We start from the raw sequence: 17567 nt of genomic DNA, 5'->3' as shown, positions 1-17567 counted from the left end.
GCATCAGATATTAATAAGATAACTGCAAACCTACAAAGTCTGATTTTATAAATCTTCATTTTTATGTTTTTTAAGCATATTATACACAATAGACACAAGTACTATTAGATAACACTTTTATAAATTTTTCTTTATTACAGTACTATCCTTTTCAAAAATTATTTATAATAAAATCTTTCAAGTAAACCTCACTGCATGATTGTATGATTAAAACCATTAAAAAAGGAAATTAAATTTTATATTACACTGTTTCTAAATGTAACAACAAGCAAATCTCTTGTTTTAATCAACTGCATCTAAATATTTGTACCACATTATTAGGCCTAGGCAACTATCACACAGTAAACATTTATGATCAAACTGATTCTTTTCTATCTAATTAAAATATTTATCTTTTAAAAAGAATTGATTTTGAGTATTAAAAATCACAATGGCACATAAAATAAGAATAAATTAACTAAAAATTTGGTTTATTAATCACCCTCGTGTTGACATTCATCTTCGAGATAACCCTCATACTCAAGATTACTCTTCCTATCATTGAGTTGACTTACTTCCTCAAGATTATCCCCCTTTTTGAGTTGACCTTCACCCATTAGTTGACATTCATCTTTGAGTTCACCATGATGCTTAGGTTGAACCTTTACCTGATCATTCCCAGTACTGTTGTTATTGTCGTCCCCACTATAATCATAGTCATAATCTTTTACTATTACAGACTTTCTTGTCATAACATCATATGTACTAGTATAAATGAATGGCTTCATTCCCCATTTGTTTTGGCTGTAAATAATACAATAAGTAAACACATCCGGTTTATACTTCATTCTACAATGTATGCCAAGATTCCGTAGCTTCGATTCAAGCTCATAAACAGAATTTTTGTCTGTAAAATCATCATTGTAAACACAAATAACATGTGATTTACTTTCTGTAGGTGTAGACACTTTGGTGAAAGATCCTAGCTTTCCTTGGTGGTGAGCTCGTCCAATTATATCCCATGCCAGATCAACATGTGGTCCAGTTTTCCGGAAAATCATCCACTTGCCGTGCAGAACTTGATGCCTTATAGCTAAATCACGCAGTAAGGGAAAAGAGACAGTGTGACCACTCTCAAGATGCCATGTCCATTCTGATAGCAAACCTGGTACATCGTTTCTTGCATTAGAATTTGCAGGCTCTCTGGCAGGCTCTTTGTGGGCCAAAGCAATCCAGCAATTCCTGGTTTAATAAAAAGCAATTAAAAAACGTTTATTATGTACTGCAAGAAAGAATAGAGTAAAGATCTCAATGCATTCAACCTTTTAGACTTTAATTTTTGTTTTATTTTTACTTTAGTTCATTCATTTTACAATCAACATACAACAAATTTAATTAACTTTGATTTAATATATATGGGGTTGAAAAGGCATTCGCCTAAACTTTCCCATTATAACTAAACTAATATGCAAGAACTATAATAATACTGTGCTACATACAGTACTAGGCTACACTTTCTTAAATTACTAAACTGTGTTTAGTAAAGCCAATTGGCTTTTTCGGTATTTTCTTTGTAATAATTGATGTCAAACTTTATTTGGACATCCTTTGTGTTCTAATATTATCATCCATTACATCTTCTTGTATTATACACTTACGCTTTAAATTTAGAGGGATGAAACTTAGTCATCATTTCCTCAAAATCAAAGATGCTTCCCATATACTTTTCTTCACCATCAAGAATACAACCAACTTCACTTGTTGAAGAATCAGAGTCTGAACTATCATTGTCAACATTTGAAGGACCTTCTTTTATCATGAGGCTTTTGTCAACATCTTTAGTTGCTGCAAATTGTTGATGTTTCTCTCCAATAGAAACATCCCGACTGACTTCTTGTTCTTGGTTGTCACATATAATTCCTTCCATATGTATGTTGTCATTCAGCCCTTGCTTATTGATTGCAAACACTAAGTACTCATAAAGAACCAGACATCAACAGTAAAATTGTACATTTTTTGGATTTTTTAGGCAACAGAGAAACACACAGGCTAAAGGATTTTGCATGCAGGGATGAGAGGGAGTTTGGTGGTGTGTGTATATTTTGGTACTACCAGAAAATGAGGGCGCTCTTCAGGAAAACAAACCAGTAAAGTTGAAAATGGCTGACGAAGATCAACAACACGGATCTACAAGTTGTTCCAACTCAAATGCCGAAAGCAGATGTAGTAGTAATGTTGATAACCTCCAGAAAGAAACGGATTTGGAAAATATGAAAGATGGGTGGTTGATGAAAAGAACTAAGATGTCACAAAAATGGAAAAAACAATGGTTTTCATTAAGGAAATCAACGTTATTTTATGGCGACGATGTTGAGGTAGCTAGCCTACGCGCGACTCGAGGGGTGGGCGGATCCCAATTAGCCTAGGATAGATAGGCTAGCCAGCCTAACCAGGCATTCAATTTACTGTATATTAGTCTGGAGTAATAACTATTTATGGAGTTATATTTGTGTTACTCATTTCAACGTATAATTAAAGTGTTAAATTCTACTCTAAGAAAGAGGTTTTTTTCCTAATTATATAATTAACCTTTCTATTTTTTATGATCACTGATTCGATAATATACAGAACAGAGGCCCTAAATAATAAGAAGTGGGCTTTATTTAGCTTTCTTATTATAGTCAACAAAAACATTTAGCTTGTGACATTAAAAAGTAAACGATACAATAGATACTTCTTTTTTACTGACATTTTTACATTTCAGAGTGCTACAAAATCGATATGCTTGACTGGTGCTGAAATTGCAGAAGCTGACATTGATAAGAAGTCGTTTGCGTTCAAAGTAACTCCGAAAGGAAGAAAAAGGACTTTTTTTATTCATGCTGAAAATGAAACCGACCAACAAGAATGGATGCAAGCGATATGTTTTGCGAAGGCAGCCAGTCATCAGGGTGATGCATCACAAGCCTGTGTCGTGCAATGAAGCGTGCACCTAAACCAGAAATTAAAGAAGAAGTTCATGTAGTCGCAATGTGCAGTATACATACATACAGATTTAGGCGCGTTGAAGTTGAAGGATGCGTTTACATGTTTTTATACCATATCCCAGAACTTGTAGGACAATGATTTTTACATTTCTATATTACAACTTATTTATGTGTCTATGTTCTCTACTTAGTTTTAAATATTTATACTGTATAACTGTAAGTAAATAGAAAATGAAATATTACATGTAATCTTTATTTACTGTATATGAATATAATATATCACATTTAATAAAAGATTTAAAATAGCAACTCAACATAATTGGACTTATATTACCCTAACCTAAACCTATCAAATGAAATTTTATATAGTTGTACCCTTGTACGAATTTGACAGGCCTACTGTCATTCCAATTTATTTGGTTTTCTTTTACATACTGTACAAGGTTAGATTTGTATGGTATGGTTTTAACCTGACCACTTTTTGGCCACACCACACTGCGGCCCGCATAGGGGATTGTTACCTGTTTTTGCGACCACCTCGCACCAATTCTCTGTGATATAAGAATGATCTTATATAGTACTTATTGCATCATGCTTTAATTAAAATGGTGCCTAAAGTGATCAAGATTATATTTAAAAGGTTTTCATTAAAGGTGTAGCATTTCATTTACCTTCATTGTTGTGCAATAGGTTTTATTTCCAATTGTTTTATATTTGTATGTAAATATTGAATAGACCACTGTTGTATGCAGTCATTCATTTACTTTCAGACCTTTTTGGTACAATTTTTTTTTTTTTTTCTTTAACGAGGATAAGGCTTAATTGTTCGTAATAAATTAATAATTAGCATTTTTTGGCACAAGAAGATACTCGGATAATGTTTGGTGTAAAATTATGAAGGTATAGTCACATTATCACTTCTTGCCAACTCCATGTTACAAAACAAACTATAATGTATTATTCTATACCTAACTGTAGTGTTGTATACTAGTGTTGTTTGTATAGTAAGTTGTGTTAGAGGTACTAAAGTAATGAAAGTGTGTATGTTAATAAACCATATATAAATATGCATAAGAATATATGTATGTGTGCAAGTTATTTAAAACAATGTATTTACATTTAGATATTAGTTATATAGTAGTATTTTATTATCTGTAAATGTTTATATAGCACTGTCACATTCGTTTTAAATAGATGATTTGAATAAATATGCATAATTTAAATTTCTCTTATTTGTTTGGTTCATTCAGATTCATAATTCTATGACATTTGAGAGTATGCTCAATTTTCAATGAGATATTCAGTGAATTAAAATTATAAACATTAGTTCTTATAATGTATGTAGCATATATATTTTGTCTCTACTCTGAACCAGGCAGCATCCCTAACCTGATAAAATAATATGGACAAACACATCACTTGAATACATACATTCTCTCAGTTTTTAACGTTTTTTTTCTCTCTCAGTATGCTAAAAATTTTGGGTCAATCTTACTTGACCAATCAGTTGAATACAGACATTGTTTCTTTTTCTTTTCAGTATGTTGGAAATTTTGGGTCAATCTTACTTGACCAAGCTGCTAAGCCTCCTTGTACATTCTTGATTTTCACATTTGTTGATTCAAATTTTTCTTTTAACTTTAAAACTGCCTTCTGCGAATCATTACCTTGTTTGCACACAACATATACTATGGAGAAGAACATACAGATACATGAATGTGACTTGAATAACTAAACATTAAATTGTACATGATTAAATTGTGGAGTTCAATCAGGGTTCAATCCTGACCTAGTGCCAGGGTTGTAACTTACGACTCTTTGAACTTCACTCCCTAAGCCTCAAATGAGACTTGGTTTATAAGAATGATAAATCATAAAATAGTTTTTATTATCGTGTAATAGGCGAGTTGTTTGCTGTTGGAACCGTATAAAATAAAAAAAGTGTTTACTATGGAGGAGAACATACATATTGATATGACTTGGAAATAACTAGACAATTCGAAAGTGAACTGACGACGTATTATGAAAATGCCTATTTTTTTCACTGGACTGTAGACTTCTCAATAGATATTAATTGATGACTGAAGTGCTGTACCTGTTATGTTATCTTTGACTGGTGAACATTGAGAAGTAATTTGCTTATTTAAAAGTGATAACTGTTCTTCATTTGCTACATCAGAAAGTGGGATGTCTGAGATATTTCAGTTAAAAATAGTTTGTTAAATCAAATACAACATAAAACATTTGTCATCTTTTTGTTACATAGCAGAAAATAGAGGAATCAATTTTAGAAAAAAAGCAACAAGTGAACTAAACGGAAAGGAAATTTGCACTTAAAATATTAGAAGGATACTATGGAAGTTCTTGAGATGGCAAATATCAAACTCCACTTGAGGGCGCACATCTACGTAAACACTGGTTGCGTTGCTTGCGGACTTCAAGTGTTCAACGGTCACATGATCTGTTTTATCCAATAAATTCAATTTCCGACACTTAAAACAAAAAAAGCAATTAAATTTAAAACTGCAGGACAATGTGTAAACATCAATTTCAGTTGGATACTGAATGTTAATACTGTACAATAAAAACAAATTACCTTATCTGTAGCACTGGCTCCACAGAATATTTCATAGTCAATGAGTTGTTTGATGGATGGATCATCACCACACACTGCACATGATGCTTGTCGTTCTCTCAGTTTTATTGTTCTAAATGTTCCATTCAAACCATCAAACATTAACAGTTTTTTGCTAAATGAGGCTTTTATTTATTGGTTAAAGATTCAATTCATTGGAAGTACAGTACTTTTTTCTAAGCTTTTACCTCAGTTGCAATTTCATTAAAATGAGTTGTAAAAGGATACAAGGTATTCCAGTAGCAATTTTAATAGCTTCTAATGCCTGCATACACCCAACCACACCAGGAACTAAAACAAATGAAGACAAAAATGAAAAATGAAATGAATGAAAAAACACAAATGATAACCTCTGTGAAATCATTAATGAAACTGATAATGGATTAACCATGGAGGAAACCGATACAAACCTACCTGGCCCTAACACACCACCATCAGAACAATTGGTAACAACTTCAGGAGGGGGAGGTTTGGGGTATAAACATCGGTAACAAGGTCCTCCTTCGTGATTGTATACAGTTAGCTGAAAAGTGAGATACACTTGATAAAGATTGATCCTTATTACAGTTAAATGATTATATGCTTGCTTGATGAGATGTTTGAGTATGATGCATTATGTCAGACAGAACACATCTACCCAGGGCCGTAGTAGCCACTAGTACATTTTGGCAAAGTTTTAACCTGACCTGATCCTGTGAGAGATTGTTCCCTGCGACCACAGCACCAATTTATTTCCTGTGGCTAGGGCCCTGTTACCCGAATGAGGTATATTTGGACCATCAAAATGAATATTAACAACTTATCAACCTAACTCCTAAATAAACTGAACTTAATCCTATAAATAATCACAAAATGAATAATAAGCTGATGAGTTGTTACATTTCATGAAAATGTTCCCGTTTATAATTTGATGGTCCGAATATATCTGCAAAACTACAACTTGACCCATTAACTGACCTGACCTTCAAATCTAAGTGCACTTCCAGAGACTAGTGGTTTTCTTGACAGAACACAAGCATCATTTAAAAGATACCTGGTTGCTGCATTGTCTGTACAATCTAACACTATATCATAGCTTTAAAAGTATTAAGGAAAACTTTTGTTTTATTATTAATGATTTGTAATTTAGCAGTGTATCATAAAAGTCTTGGTTTCTTTAAGGATACTCTTTAATGATGTCCATAGCATTTGTTCTGTCTAATTGTTGGTGATATGGGATGTAGTGACAACCAGAGTTGAGTCTGAAATAAACAGTACTTTTATCTGACAATTTGATGACTACAATGATTATGATAGATGGTAAAAAAGAATTTATGACTTTTTGTACTTCAAGAAAAGTCAGGTATGTATGTGCCAATATAACCAATTATGTTAGGTTTTAAAAGATATCCAATTATGTTATGTTTTAAAAAAGATATATTTTTTAACCATAATATTGTACATACATGTTATAAACATGTGTAATCATTGTATATCTTTGTCATGAATGGAATAATGAATAAAAGTGGGCTGAACCCACGAAAGAGAAAAAAAAACGAAGAAAAGTCTGGTTTTGTAAGAGCTGACTGCTGTATTTGGTATACTTACTCCTTAGCAACTGTGCTGTATTTGGTATACTTACTCCTTAGCAACTGTACATGCTGAATCCGCTTTCTTTTCATTTAACTTTGTTTCTTTATGAAGAACTTGACGATGTAAATTACTGAGCTCAACTTCATCATAATCAACAATACCCAGTTTCCCTGTGAAGCAAACAAAAACAATAAATGATGTTATATAAAAAGTAAAGGTGAGTCCTGTATTCATTCTGAACGTAGGGAATGAGCTGTTAGGAGCTCATTGTACTAAGCCTCGGCATTATGTGGTAGGGTGGCCAGTTCTTTTCCATGCCGCCTTATCCTCCCTAGTATTTTCAACCAGGTACTCATTTACAGCTGAGTAGACTGGGAGTTGTCAAGAATTGAACCTGATCTCTCTGTATGACAGTCAAATGTCCACTCAGCTACCCAACTCATTGACATAACTTAATTATTAAAAGGTGTGATTCTTTGGTAAACTAAAGGCTTTCTTCTGGCCATATCACTATAAACGGCAAAAAAAAACAAAAAAAGTGAAAACTGACCAATACCAGCAGCTGCAAGATATAAAGTGGCTGGACAACCAAGGCCACCAGCACCGACAATCAACACCGAAGAATTTAAAATGGATTTCTGTCCTGAAAATAAAAGGTTTATATTATTATCTGAAAATAATGTTACTTTACTGCGGTCATGAAAGCATGTGTACTAAATTATATTTTATTTGTTTTGTCATAATTGACAGAACATCTTTTTCGTCATTGGCACTTGCCCGGAACAGTATTCTCATGAATTGAAAAAAATATGTAATTATTACTATAAACCTTTTGCTCCGATTTCTGGTAAAATCATCTGTCTGCTGTATCTTTCAATAGCACCTTTGTCCAAAGCAAGCTGTGACTGAGGAGCATCCTCCATTTTATTCTGTTAAAAGTCAGTCATTTATAAATAAATCTTTAACATTAATTAGTGTCTAATTTGATAGTTGTTGATTATGTTTCTATTCTGCAAATATGCAAATAAAAATGTTTACTTTGTTTGATATGATTTATTGATTTGATTTATTGATTTGATTTATTGGATTTGATTTATTGATTTGATTAATAATACGGTTGTTTAGAGACATTCTAAATTTTCTTTTCTTGGAAGTACTTTCCCAATAATTTAATATTCTCAATGTAAGTCTTTAACACATAAATGGAAGATTGTTCTGATGTAAAGGCGGCATTTGCCTTCCATAGTACAATTGATTGACATCATTCTCAAACAGAATACCCCTGCGAAAAGAATAGGCTACCCTCTTATTAGTCTTACATAAATGACAGTCGGTTGAAGAATACAACTAAACCGAATGTTAAACATATTAATGAATATTAGTTTTAAATCAGTAATTATGAAAAGTACTTACCTTTTGTGTGTCCTTTTTGAGAGAGAATACAACCGATGATTTTTCCTCCGCACACAAAAAACAACACATGGAAAACTGCTATGCTGCCCTCAACGTTGTGACAATAAATAACGAGACATTTTAGGGTACCAAAATGTACCACAATCATGGTATGATTCGAATTTGAAAATCCAACATTCTCCAACCATACCTCCATGCTCCAACATGACTTTTAAAACACAACTTAAAAACAATAAAATACTGCACATTAAAGCGGGCACCTCATTACTTTGTAAAGGCGTTTGTTCATTCCCTAATTAAAATATTCCATGAGTCCAAATGAGTCCTACTAACCATATTATGGTTAGTAGGCCTACTCCAAATATGCCTCTTCTTTATGGGACGCCAATACCACCGTAGCTTTAACAAGATCAAAAACATATACATGATGTATCGGTAAGACCACATCAATATGATATGAAGAAAAAACAACCAGCATATGTCAAAATTGGTCACTTTATTTCTATGAAACACACGTAGCGCGTAGCATGAATAGCAAAGTAAAGACGAATATACAATCGAACATAGCAGCAACAAAATTATCCACACATGACTCTATGTGTGCTCGGCAGGTTAACAATAAACATATCTAGTTCTCAAAGAATAGATAACATATATATTTTAGGACTTAGCAATACAACACTTAATAGCACCATTCATTATTAATATCCTCATATTAAAATAAAATAATAACAAATAACACTATGAAGACTATTCATTATATTTTTAAAAATTCATCATTGAATATAAAAATCAGATTGCAGGTCTCCTTAATTTGTATATTTATTCTCAATGTTGGCATTGCGTGTATGTGATGTGCCCAGATATGGTAGTGATATGCTTAAATACGGTTGTGATGTGAAATCATTATGTCCATATATATGGATGAGCACATCACATTCTTTTGTCACATAAAGTTTGATAGTGTAGACATAGCTTTAAGCTTGTTTCCCACTTTGACGGTAACGCAATCGACGTGCGTATGCACAACGCAAGTGATGAATTGACCAATCACAAGCAACAGTTCGGATGATACCGAATCATGCTTAACTTACGTCCTCGTGTTGCGTCCAGTGGGATCTAAGCGTAACCAAGGACCATAAGTAAAGAAAATATAAAATTAAATTTTCAAATGAGTATCAAACTTATCAAAAAAGTACTGTTTTTTAATTTACATAATTTTACTTCAAAATTAAAAAATAAATCTAGAAATACAATTTTACCTTTTATGACACGACACTCTTTAATGTTCTTATGTAAATAGAGGCTAATATAACAACTTATTCCTGGAATTTGTATATGTTTTACTGTAGTAAAATTAATGTAGTAAAACGTGGTTCCCACTAATTGGACACAATGGACACAGTGACGTACGCACACTCACGTAGATAATTGACCAATCACAATTATAGTTTGGATTGTCTCGCTTCTGGTTGGTCAAATTCTTGCGCGTGTAGTAGTCGTTGCGTCAAAGTGGGAAACAAGTTTAACTGCGTAACCATAATCTGACTGATATTAATATTGATTACAATTTCATTAAACTACATCACACCTTGATAGTCGATGTTTTTTAGCTTTCCCTTTTTGAGAAAATTGTCGCATTCATAGTATTTAGTATTAATATATTTCTTTCATTTTGTCTTAAATCTTTTAATTAATAATATTAGAAACTCTTTATATAAAACATAATAACTATATAGAAATTAATATTGGAAAAAATATTTTGATTTTTTTTTCATACAATGGATCATGAGTTCGAATAAGGATACATTAATAACAATAATAACCTAGACAAGTATTATTATTATTAAATTTTGGATATTCGGCCTGTTATCGTCACTTGACTTAAAACAGCCCCACAGTTGTTATCCTCTATACATGAGACACAGTGTACATGAATGTATCGCCTGAAGTAAGTATGTAACCGCATACAAAATGTATATATATTTTATCAATTTTAATACAATTGTATTACAATACCGTATTATCTATATCAAATTTAACACAATAAAATATGCATTTATAACTGCTATAGTAGATCAGCCATCATGATCTCCATTGGTTTAGGTTTTTGTAGCGAACATTCAAACTATATAGTGTCACTTTAGTTCAACCAGCAGAATTAAAAGCATAACTGGTACTGTACATTTATAAGATTTCGATAAAAACAAAAGTTGTACCATCATTTTACCTAATAATATTAACTAAAATACAATATAAACGACTACAGTAATCTGTCAATACATTTACTATAGCATATTTTAGTCAAATTGTCTTCCTATAATCACAATAACATCACATAATGGTAATCTTATATTCATTAAAATGTCAATCAACTATACTATTATATGTATACTACATCCGTTCTGTCTTCACAATATAACCATCCTGTACACACACCATTGTCAAATAAACCACTATACAAGAGTACACTATGCATTAGTACAGTATACAAGAGTGCACTATGCATTAGTACAGTTATTGCATCAGTATAATGTCACATTGGGCAAAAGGATATGATTGGTTCTATACAACTTGCTAGTCACACATATCATTCTAACATAAGTTTTCTCATATTTCCATAAGACTGTAATTTGAACGAAATTTGTAAACTAAATACGTGATGTTACCGCAATAATTGTGTTTATTTAGTATTCTCACCATGCAGACAAACATATCATATTTAACTATCTTTTTTCTTATACAAGTAATGCCACATTACGTCCGGTCAAAAACTATTTTAAAGCACAAATTCAAAATTACTATATTATTTGGCCTACCTCGGCCTAGGATGTTACTTTTGTTATTAATCTTGATGCTTGTCGCTATGTTATTATGGCATTACATCATTCGGATGAAAAGAGCACTTATCATTTTGGACAGGGTTGCGATGGATTTTATAGTACTCTTCATGAATAATTATAATATCACTGGAATGCCAATTTTGTGATTTTAGTGCCAAACAACACCTGACCCTCATCATCCCAATATTGATTGCATCATATCACTGCCCTTCACTCGCCCCTCCTTGAAGGCTCCTCATTTGTCAGAGTCTTAACTTTGGCTCAAAAGATGAAAGACTTCATGGAGCTGAAGAAACAATTATAAAAGAGCTTTGGCTCAACAATGTTATGGTTAATGTATTTCAAATAAAACAAACGCAATTGCTTTAGCACTTCAACATGCTTTAAGCTTTTGTAACAAGTATCACAGCCGGCTTCACAATTTAAACAAAAAGTTATCAGAATAGTAGAATAAATCAGTTGGTGCAGCATAAAAATAAATAAATCAAAAGTGAGTTTGGAAGAGAACACAGTCCACCTTGTTACTAATTTTAGCAGAAAATACCATCATGATTAAAGAAGTAATTACTCTCGTCGAAAAAAAAACCAACACTATTACGGCGTTAATTCTGTTTAGCACCCTCTTCAGAAGATACCCTGTGAATGTATGATGTGGCGTTATCTGAAACAACACACGCCATTTTTCCAGATGTACTTAAATAACGCCCTGCAGATGTTATCTGTGACATACTACTTGGAAGAAACGACATATTGCCATATCCACCAATGTTATTATACGACAAATCCATGGGCACATCATGGCTACCTTGAAAACCCTTGTAAATTGATGACTCGGTGTACGAACCAAGTTGATATGAATGTGGCGTTGGAAACTGAGACAATTTAGTATACTGTGCATAATTTGCATATGGTACCCCTGCATACGGGGACGTTACTGCTGTTATAACAGTTGGCGAAGGGCTGTATATACTTGGCTCTTGTTTTAAACTTGTAGAGTCCACAGTACTTCTAACAAATACAGATTGTTCATGTGCTACATCTCGACTTCCATTGACAGCAGGTGACATATTGAAAGTACTTGGCATTGTTCTAGTAGGAGATGGTACTGGCGAGGTTGCTAAACTTGTGTCACTAGATTTACTAATTCTACTAGTGTTCTGGGATATAAAACAATCGGGTGAATCAATTGTAAGTTTTTCAAAGCGAGCTTTAGGAATATTCAATGAACTAGTAGTAGATCCGCTTGGTAGACTGTCAGCAGAAGTGGTTTGATTCCTTTGAATTTCACGATTTGGTGGGTTTTCCCAACTTACAGATTTATGAGAGGTATCGTTAGATGGATTTATTAGACCCGGTGAAGACTTGCTGGAATAGCAGTCGGAAGACCTGCTATTGTTTTCCGAGTTCGGACACTTGCGCTTAGATAAAGTTCCAGAATTAGTTGATTCTTTACGCGATTGGTTGAATTTTCTTAAGTATTTATCATCTTCAATTCGTGATTTTTTACTCTCACAATCATTTTCTTTGTTGCTTTTTCTTTTAGGTGGTATAACATTGGCTCTATGGTTGCTATTTTCATCTTTGTCTGTAAATATAAACATAATTTTCTTTAAATCTAACTCGTATATTTTAATTTGTAATATATATAGTACATAACCCCCATTTACAAATAATTAGACAAAATATAAATTATTCTTCAATCATAATAACGAATAGTAGTTATTATGCAAGCAATCTTCTGTTACTAATCGTTTAACTTTAACTGAAACTGCGATGCATTTTCATTTAAAATGAATATAAACCACTAATAACTTATTACATTAGCATTCTATAGAAAGAAAGAAAGAAAGAAAAAAAGAAGGAAAGAAGGAAAGAAAGGAAAGAAGGAAAGAAGGAAAGGAAGGAAAGAAGGAAAAAAAGAAGGAAAGGAAGGAAAGAAGGAAAAAAAAGAAGGAAAGGAAGGAAAGAAGAAAAGAAAGAAGGAAAGAAAGGAAAGAAGGAAAGAAAAAAGGAAAGAAAGAAGGAAAGAAAGAAAAGAAAGAAGGAAAGAAAGAAAAGAAAGAAGGAAAGAAAGAAGGAAAGAAGGAAAGAAAGAAAAGAAAGAAGGAAAGAAAGAAAAGAAAGAAGGAAAGAAAGAAAGAAAGGAAAGAAAGAAAGAAGGAAAGAAAGAAGGAAAGGAAGGAAAGAAAGAAGGAAAGGAAGGAAAGAAAGGAAAGGAAGGAAAGAAGGAAAGGAAGGAAAGAAAGAAAAAAAGATAGAATACAAAAGAAAAGAAATGATATAGAATATGTACGGACTGGTGGTCACTGAGCAAGAATATTAATTGTGTATTAGTTTGGAAAAATAGTTACTTTAGATTCTGAGACATATGAGTTATTTTCAGTTTGTATGCATGCATTATAAACCTTTAATATAATGGTAAACGCACCACCAACCTGATGACTCTCCCTTTAATTCACCTCCTCTGCACCAATCTGCCGATGACTCTCCCTTTAAGTCAGTTCTGCCTTCTGTATTGCGCTCGTTATTCTCTTCATTCTCTTTTGATGTAGATACTTTGCAAGTTGATATTTTTGGAAGCTCTGTCATTTGATTGATATCCATAATACATTCTCTTAATTCTAATTTACTGAAATTAAATTACAAAAGATATAATATTGATAAAGTGAATTGAAATAATAATAAATAAAATTCTTTTATCATCATGTACAAATACAATATCAAAAACAATTCAATAACATAAAACAAAGACTTATACTAAGGCTCTGTCTATACTATCAAACTAGTTTGACGAAAAAGTGTGATGTGACCAATTATGGTAGTGATATGACATCATCACGTCACAATTTGTTGTTCACCATAAAGTTTGATAGTGTAGACATAGCTTTACATACCTTATTATATTATTAACAAAGACAAACGCTTTTTCATCTGCAGATTTTGTAAACAGAAGCGTTGCTGTAGATTCCATCCATACGTAACCCCCTGCCTTCGTCATCCACCGAAAGTATTTGGTAATTACTTGGCCTTTATTTAACACTAAATGAATTACAAAAAAATATCAATTTATTTTATTTTCAATTGGACGTTAATAATATGCTAGGAGGACAAGTATGAACAGAAAGTTTAATAATTAGGGAGAATATGTAATATGAAAAGACCTTTTGAATAATGGTAAAGCTTGGTTCCCACTTACTTAGACGCAGCACAAACGTACGTACGCGCAACGCACCGCAAGTGAGTTTACCAATTACAAGCGACAGTTTGGATGATCCATAGGTTGAGCGCGTTGCTTCCTAGTGGGATGGGAACCAAAGATGATCCATAGGTTGAGCGCGTTGCTTCCTAGTGGGATGGGAACCAAAGATGATCCATAGGTTGAGCGCGTTGCTTCCTAGTGGAATGGGAACCAAAGATGATCCATAGGTTGAGCGCGTTGCTTCCTAGTGGGATGGGAACCAAAGATGATAAACTATAGAATAGTATCTTTGGTGAGAACTTCAATAGTTTATGTCTACTTACAATCATTGTGACTTGCTTTCATGTCAGCAATATCTTGAGCATGTAGGAAAGAATACAAGCTTTTGCCAGTAACATCCTCTGCAGTATAATCAAGGAAATCACATATCCTAAAGAAAAAAAACATTACCAATTACATCTTAACACATAGTGTTTTATAATATAAAACCCCGAATATTCAAATGAACAAATAAAGTTCAAAGAAAAATATAAAAACATAAATTGTAGTATTTGTATAATTCAAATCGATTCAGTTCATTTATGCAAATATCGAAGAAGTAACCAACTTACTTGTTCTCACAAAAGTTAATATTTAGACCTAAATCTACTCTACACACAAAACAAGAAGAATCCAGACGGATTTCGTTAATGGACGGTGGAGGCAACGAGTAAGCTAGGCCAGTCAATCCCATAATGTTAAGTGGTATTCTTTGTCCTGGATGGTGGCTTAAAATCAATCTTGGCCGCATGGAACATGTTATATGAATAACCTGCAAAACAAATATATTTTAAAAATCATTTATTATATAAATATAGCATAAATTCACAAGACTTCAGAACGGAGTGGCGAACTGGAACCTTTCTTAATTTGTCTTCATTTAAAAAAAATGTTAGGATATGTCATGGACATTTGTATTAAGCGAGCTGCGCGCTATTTTTCCGAAAGAGCATTAACTATAATATCTACTGTTATGTCAAATCTTAAAACTATAGGCCTATAATGTTGATTAAAAGTTTTGCAGTACTGTGTAGTACTGTCACAATCAGACAAATAATACATGAAGTATGCGGGTTTTGTATGCATGATCAATTTCTTAATCTGATTAATAAATAATTCACTTGTGTCAAAAATAAAATATTTATAATGTGAACGATTGAAATTAAAAAGAGTTATCATGACGCTTGGAAATGAAGCATTTGTTATAACTTATTTTATTTATTTCTCAGTAGGTTTTAAGCCTTTGAGTTTATTTTAATATCCCGTAAATTGAAATAGTTATTTTCCATTTACTGCAAACATCAGTGGTAGGTAAGGAGAAGGGTGCACAGACACACAGTGCAGCTATATATGGAGTGTATTACTCATGACAATTTTTTGTTCAATTCTACGTAGCCAGGCGGAAAATTATTTTCATCTACTGGTAGGCCTAACTCTATATTTCATTCAGTTATTGCACTTGCCCCTTTTTGTGGAAAATGAACTATCGTGTAAAAATCCTGGCTACGGGTTTTATAGACCTGCTGTGTGATGCATCCATGGAGTGTAATAAAGTATCCTGGCTACGGGTTGTATAGACCTGCTGTGTGATGCATCCATGGAGTGTAATAAAGTACACTACATTTAAGTAAAGACATGTATAATATTGTACCCATGGTATCATCCCCTCTCTTTGCTATAGTTGTAGATTGTTTTAATCTTAAAATGACTGTAGTAATACCTTATATCCAGACGACTTTATATGTACGCCACGCTTTGTTAATGTAGACTTCATTCTTACTATAAATGATCTTTCCAGTAAACTGCCATTCGCACTCATGTTCATTGACAAATGTTCTACAAAAGTAAACATGAAACGTTTTAGTCTTGTTGAATTACAAACTACACAATAGAAACATATAAATTGAAATATGCCTTGTGTAGAATAAAAAAACTAAAATATAAGTTTTGTACAGTATTTATGGAGTGTAAAAACGTCTCACAATCCACAAGCCGGTTAAAAGTAACATTATTATTATTAGTTAAATGTGTTTGTTTCCGCACTACATTTGACTCGACTCTGTGTGAGTCACATTCCATATCTAACTACTTTTTACTTGACTTGCTTATGAAAAGAAATTTAATTGAAATCAATATGAAAATAGCTGACACGTTGATGAATTGTATTATTGAACCATTGAGTCTAAACAATTAACAGTGATTACCAATGGTATTAATGACAGCCAGCCATATTATTTTATATTTAAAAAAAAGATATTTGTTGTGTTTTGTATTGACATGAATGTTTGTGAAACCTAACACTATTGTCATGTCAATTGCTATTTAAAATAAATTGATTGACGAATTCCCGTACAGTAACAAACATAAACATTTGCAGTATCGCGTCTGCTGACGACATACCGGCACCTAATTCGTGGACATATTTGAAGAAGAGGGCGACCATAGTGCCAGGAGAGGATATACAGTATCACATGGGATAAAGGTTATTTTCAGAAAGTGAGAAACTGCATTCTGTTTACTGTCGGTATCATAGTATGATACCGTTCGTGTATTGGGTAAATTTGTAAAATATCGCAAACAAGTTTACTTGACATGTTTTCGAATACTACTTTGGCTACAGATATTATTTTACTAAGACGCTAGCCGTAAAGTACAGGCTATTCAACCCGTTCAACATTCATGTGATTTAACATGATAGTAAAGTGGGCCACACAAACCTTTGGACACGTAACAAAGACAGTTTGAAGAAAAGGCGTCCACCTTAATATCAAATAATTCTTGAAATAAGAGAGAAATAGCCAAGACATAAATAATTTCATTTACTATTTCATTTTGATCTACACAGGAAGGTCATTGAAAGTGGGTTAAAAAATCTTTAGTTTTATGCTATCTTGGGAATA

General features: G+C 32.7%; 4 protein-coding genes across 5 annotated transcripts in view; 1 reads left to right on the top strand and 3 right to left on the bottom strand.

Moving 5' to 3' along the window:
* Positions 1–127: 127 nt before the first annotated feature.
* On the bottom strand, positions 128–2067 carry LOC140060368 (uncharacterized). The gene is made up of 2 exons (XM_072106546.1): positions 1638–2067; positions 128–1221 (listed from the first exon to the last, which is right to left on the bottom strand). The coding sequence occupies exons 1-2, from the start codon at positions 1904–1906 to the stop codon at positions 474–476; spliced, it is 1017 nt and encodes a 338-aa protein (XP_071962647.1). The 5' UTR covers positions 1907–2067; the 3' UTR covers positions 128–473.
* A 48-nt stretch (positions 2068–2115) lies between these two features.
* On the top strand, positions 2116–4189 carry LOC140060369 (PH domain-containing protein DDB_G0274775-like). The gene is made up of 2 exons (XM_072106547.1): positions 2116–2354; positions 2744–4189. Exons 1-2 carry the CDS (start codon positions 2139–2141, stop codon positions 2960–2962), a joined length of 435 nt encoding a protein of 144 aa, XP_071962648.1. The 5' UTR covers positions 2116–2138; the 3' UTR covers positions 2963–4189.
* Positions 4176–8751, bottom strand: LOC140060367 (adenylyltransferase and sulfurtransferase MOCS3-like). Of its 2 annotated transcripts, none has more exons than XM_072106544.1 (12): positions 8587–8751; positions 8003–8102; positions 7724–7816; positions 7223–7343; positions 6768–6842; positions 6559–6676; positions 6016–6124; positions 5830–5892; positions 5563–5726; positions 5320–5458; positions 5062–5157; positions 4176–4654 (listed from the first exon to the last, which is right to left on the bottom strand). In XM_072106544.1, exons 1-12 carry the CDS (start codon positions 8653–8655, stop codon positions 4503–4505), a joined length of 1299 nt encoding a protein of 432 aa, XP_071962645.1. In that variant the 5' UTR covers positions 8656–8751; the 3' UTR covers positions 4176–4502. The 2 variants fall into 2 exon arrangements, with proteins under 2 accessions (XP_071962645.1, XP_071962646.1); XM_072106545.1 differs by having other exon boundaries at positions 5062–5136.
* Positions 8752–9065: 314 nt separating this feature from the next.
* LOC140060869 (neuronal PAS domain-containing protein 3-like) overlaps positions 9066–17567 on the bottom strand; it is a 34331-nt gene continuing 25829 nt past the window's right edge. The window contains 6 exon segments of the mRNA XM_072107228.1: positions 9066–13014; positions 13865–14058; positions 14324–14468; positions 14952–15058; positions 15240–15439; positions 16388–16503. Coding sequence (XP_071963329.1) covers positions 12032–13014; positions 13865–14058; positions 14324–14468; positions 14952–15058; positions 15240–15439; positions 16388–16503 — 1745 coding nt within the window. The 3' untranslated portion in view covers positions 9066–12031.

Source organism: Antedon mediterranea, chromosome 10 (assembly GCF_964355755.1).
Source record: "Antedon mediterranea chromosome 10, ecAntMedi1.1, whole genome shotgun sequence".
In the NCBI taxonomy this organism is placed as follows: Eukaryota; Metazoa; Echinodermata; class Crinoidea; order Comatulida; family Antedonidae; genus Antedon; species Antedon mediterranea.
This window is presented reverse-complemented; position numbering and strand designations above follow the sequence as displayed.

Coding starts and splice junctions, on each gene's coding strand:
- LOC140060367 (XM_072106544.1), bottom strand. CDS start 8,655: ATGTGTTGTTTTTTGTGTGCGGAGGAAAAATCATCGGTTGTATTCTCT. Junction 7,817..8,002: donor ACCAGAAATCGGAGCAAAAG/GTTTATAGTAAT, acceptor TTTTATTTTCAG/GACAGAAATCCATTTTAAAT. Junction 5,727..5,829: donor AATTGCTACTGGAATACCTT/GTATCCTTTTAC, acceptor AATAAATAAAAG/CCTCATTTAGCAAAAAACTG.
- LOC140060368 (XM_072106546.1), bottom strand. CDS start 1,906: ATGGAAGGAATTATATGTGACAACCAAGAACAAGAAGTCAGTCGGGAT. Junction 1,222..1,637: donor CATCCCTCTAAATTTAAAGC/GTAAGTGTATAA, acceptor TTATTAAACCAG/GAATTGCTGGATTGCTTTGG.
- LOC140060369 (XM_072106547.1), top strand. CDS start 2,139: ATGGCTGACGAAGATCAACAACACGGATCTACAAGTTGTTCCAACTCA. Junction 2,355..2,743: donor TTTATGGCGACGATGTTGAG/GTAGCTAGCCTA, acceptor TTTACATTTCAG/AGTGCTACAAAATCGATATG.